The sequence below is a fragment of the Octopus bimaculoides genome, chromosome 3, assembly GCF_001194135.2.
Source record: "Octopus bimaculoides isolate UCB-OBI-ISO-001 chromosome 3, ASM119413v2, whole genome shotgun sequence".
Classification (NCBI taxonomy): domain Eukaryota; kingdom Metazoa; phylum Mollusca; class Cephalopoda; order Octopoda; family Octopodidae; genus Octopus; species Octopus bimaculoides.
Window position 1 is genome coordinate 75,167,956 of NC_068983.1, and position 4,202 is coordinate 75,172,157.

The 4,202-nt window shown below is 39.0% G+C and overlaps 1 protein-coding gene across 1 annotated transcript in view; it reads right to left on the bottom strand.

The window, feature by feature from the left end:
- The window catches only part of LOC106871706 (uncharacterized), a 343,416-nt gene that overhangs the window by 10,202 nt on the left and 329,012 nt on the right, over positions 1 to 4,202 (bottom strand). The window contains exon 18 of the mRNA XM_052966754.1: positions 3,863 to 3,912. Coding sequence (XP_052822714.1) covers positions 3,863 to 3,912 — 50 coding nt within the window. The remainder of the gene's footprint in view (positions 1 to 3,862; positions 3,913 to 4,202) is intronic.

The following is a 4,202-nucleotide window of genomic DNA, read 5'->3' on the forward strand; positions in this document are numbered from 1 at the left end:
TTCTGTTCTATAACACAAAATAGATAAGTATACGAAGTTTGAAAGTCTTTCGGTACCAAAAACACTACATAAAACATAAATGAAAACTGGTGCCCCCGTTTTGAAATAGATCTCAACTTTCTCTCACTCTTACTTCCTGTTTCTGTTGTGCCTGTAATTCAAAGGGTCAGCCTTGTCACACTGTGTCACGCTGAATATCCCCCGAGAACTACGTTAAGGGTACACATGTCTGTGGAGTGCTCAGCCACCTGCACGTTAATTTCACGAGCAGGCTGTTCCATTGATCGGATCAACTGGAACCCTCGACGTTGTAAGTGACTGAGTGCCAAGAAAAAAAATTCAACTTAACATACAAAGTATGTAATTCACTTTTTATTTTGGTCTCCAACATACCACAAAGTCAAAAGTGTTCCAGAACACTGACATGGAGTTTCTCCACATCGGTTCATATGTTTTCTTAGCTATTTAACAATGTATATCATTTATAATTTTATCCTAAGGCAATTAACTAAAGAAAATCATAGTTCAGGCAGTTTCCAGGTGGAAATGGGGCGCACTGTTTTTTGGGGAAAGAGTATGGGTGCAAATGGGAGCACACTGTACCAGACTAGACATTGGAGGTCTTGAAGTGAAGTGTTTAGTTCTTCCATTGAATTAGATGTTGTTGATTTTGTTATTGCTATTGTTTAGCCCTAGATTAGCACTAATTACACAGACTTTATAGTCAAAGATTTGATTAAAAGAAATGCCTTTTGAAATCAAGTTAAATACCAATTAAAATCCAAGTTAAAATATTTTATAACATTTACATTATATCTGCATAGATTAAATTGTATTGAATGATCGGAAAAGACAACTTCAAAAAACTGGAGTATTTCACAACCATGTCATCAGATTTTATTACTAGTAAACACCTAACTGACTGACAATTAAAATACCAAATCAATGAGAAACTACCAAAACTACAACCAATATTTTGTTTATTCAAATCAACTACTGAAAACTGTTCAGCCCCCATCAATACTAAGTGTTTCTAAGATCTGTCTGGAGAGAATGATAGCCAGAAACAGAAAGTGAGGATGCCTGAACAGTAAATGGAGAAACCAAACTCTAAAAGGATTCCAATGACAATCGTAGCCAAAACTCAATAAAATGACAGTAAGCAAGGGTAAATAGACAAAATTTATTCGTGGCATTTGACATTCAGCTGCAAGCAGAAATTATTATTAACTAAGGCGCAGGAGTGGCTGGGTGGTAAATAGCTTGCTTACTAACCACATGGTACGGGGTTCAGTCCCACTGCGTGACACCTTGGGCAAGTGTCTTCTACTATAGCCTCAGGCCGACCAAAGCCTTGTGAGTGGATTTGGTACACAGAAACTGAAAGAAGCCCGTCGTATATCATCATCATCATCATCATCATCGTTTAACGTCCGCTTTCCATGCTAGCATGGGTTGGACGATTTGACTGAGGACTGGTGAAACCGGATGGCAACACCAGGCTCCAATCTAATTTGGCAGAGTTTCTACAGCTGGATACCCTTCCTAACGCCAAAATATATATATATATATATATATATGTATGCGTGTTTGTTCCCCCACCATCGCTTGACAACCGATGCTGGTGTGTTTACATCCCTGTAACTTAGCGGTTTGGCAAAAAGAGACCGATAGAATAAGTACTAGGCTTACAAAGAATAAGTCCTGGGGTCGATTTTCTCGACTAAAGGCAGTGCTCCAGCATGGCCGCAGTCAAATGACTGAAACAAGTAAAAGAGTAAAAGAGTAATATGGTTAAAGACATTCATGACTATCCCGTGTTTTTTACCTACCAACACAGGGCATGCAGGACCACATTATTCAATGTTCTCAGTTATTTCAGAAAGACTAGTACATGATATATGGAGATATAGGTTCCTTTGTTAGCATAACATTCAACTGGTTAAATTACTATCTTTTACTTGCTTCAGTCATTAGACTGCGACCATGCTGGGGCACCCAATGCTTATTTTTTCAAACTTGATACTTATTCTATCGGTGGTTTATAAAACTTTGACAATAAATAGACATTAGTATTATACCTTACTTTTGGGACTAGTTTAATAACATTTAAGTGTGTGTGTGTGTGTGTGTGTGTGTGTTTGTGTGTGTGTGAGTATGTTTCTGTGTTCTGTAGTATCTGTGTACATAAATGTATGTGCGAATGTGCTTGTTTGTCTCTGGGTTTGTACTCTGTGTGTATTAGCTGAGATGACTGGCATACCAGAACCCTAGTTCAGCAGTCAACAGTCGCCTTATGTAACAAGCCTTCTATAAATAACATCAATGAACAAGACAATTCTACTTGCTAGGGGAATGACAAATTGATATCATATATACCAGTAACACTTTCCTTTGGATCACAACAGATGACACGGAATATTCTGGAAACTAAATCTCAATATTTAATCAGCCACACAATTTATGAGACGCTACAGATACATGCAGTGGTCTAACTAAACAAAAGGAAAGTAACACTTATTTCTAGAGATACATCATCATTTAACGTCTGTTTCCAATGCTAGCATGAGTTGGACAGTTTGACTGGGGACTGGCAAGCCAGGAGGTAGCACCAAGCTCCAATCTAATCTGGCGATGTTTCTACAGCTTGATGCCCTTCCTAACGTCAACCACTCCGAGAGTGTAGTGGGTGCTTTTTACGTGCCACTGGCATGGAAGCCAGTCAGGCAGCACTGGCATCAGCCACGTTTGGATGGTGCTTTTTACATGCTACTGGCACAGGAGTCAGTCGGGGAGAGGGAGCTGGCATCAACCACGCTCAGATGGTGCTTTTTACATGCCACCAGCACACGGAGCCAGTCAGGCAGCACTGGCAATGACCCACACATGAATGGTGCTAATTGCATGCCACCAGCACAAGAGTGAGTCAGGCAGCACTGGCAACGGCCACAACTACATTTTCGATTTTTGATTGTGATTTGATTTTTGATTTTACTTGACTCAATAAATCTCCTCAAGCGCAGCGTGTCGCCCGACAATTCAAAAGTACTTTTAAATGGACCAGTTATGTGACACTGGTATAGGTTACAGCTGTGATCTCACTTTACTTTCCAGATCTTCTCAATTACACCATATCTCCAGAGGTCTTGGTCTCTTGTCATCGCAGTAAAAAAATAAATTTAGATTGTTGGTGTTAATGACTTGTAGGCACACCGTATTTCATTATGCAACCATAATATACCACAAAGTATATTAAACAGAGAAATTCAAAACAAATAAAGCTATAAATAGTAACATGTAAATACTGGGTTAAAAACCCTTTGGACAGAAAAAGTCAAAGATTGTCCAATACTAGAATGCTTGTCATGTGAAGGCATATGGCTCATAAGTTAGAGCATTGGACTCACAATCATGAGGTAGTGAGTTTGATTCTTGGACTGGGCTGTTTGTTTTTGAGCAAGACACTTCATTTCATGTTGCTCCAGTTCACTCAGCTGTAGAAATGAGTTGCAACATCACTAGTGCCAAGTTGTATCTGCTTTTGCCTTTCCCATGGATAACATCAGTGGCATGGAGAGGGGATGCTAGTATACACAGGCAATTGCTGGTCTTCCATAAACAACCTTACCAAGACTTGTGCCTCTGAGGGTAACTTTCTAGGTGCAATCCCATGGTCAATTATGACCAAAGGGGATCTCTACCCTTTACCCTGTTATGTTTACAAAAGATGTGGGATTTGTCCCATGGGCAGCCATTGCCCTTTTCTATACAAAGGATTTTTAACCCAAAATTTTACATACTATTATTTATATCTTAACTTGATTTGAGAGTTACTGTTCCTAAAAAACATTAGATGTCTTACCTTTGGAGGAGGTTGTTTTATCAGTGTTAATTGTTAGTGGAGCCATTGTACTGGGAAGAGAAGAGAACAAGTAATTAGCAAAAACATCAAAAGCACTCTCCCTATCTCTCTGTAAACACACATACACACACACTCAAAAAAACAAGGGACTTTATTGATTAATTCAAGTGGAAATAATGGCACGGTTTCTTTGCTAGAAAATGATCGCCAGTTGAATCACATTGACTTATATGCAAAATAAGACTGAATAAGTAAGCTTACCAGTAAAAATGCTTAAAAGCCCTGTAACCGCGTGTGTGTGTGTGTGTGTGTGTGTGTGTGTGAATATATATATGTGTGT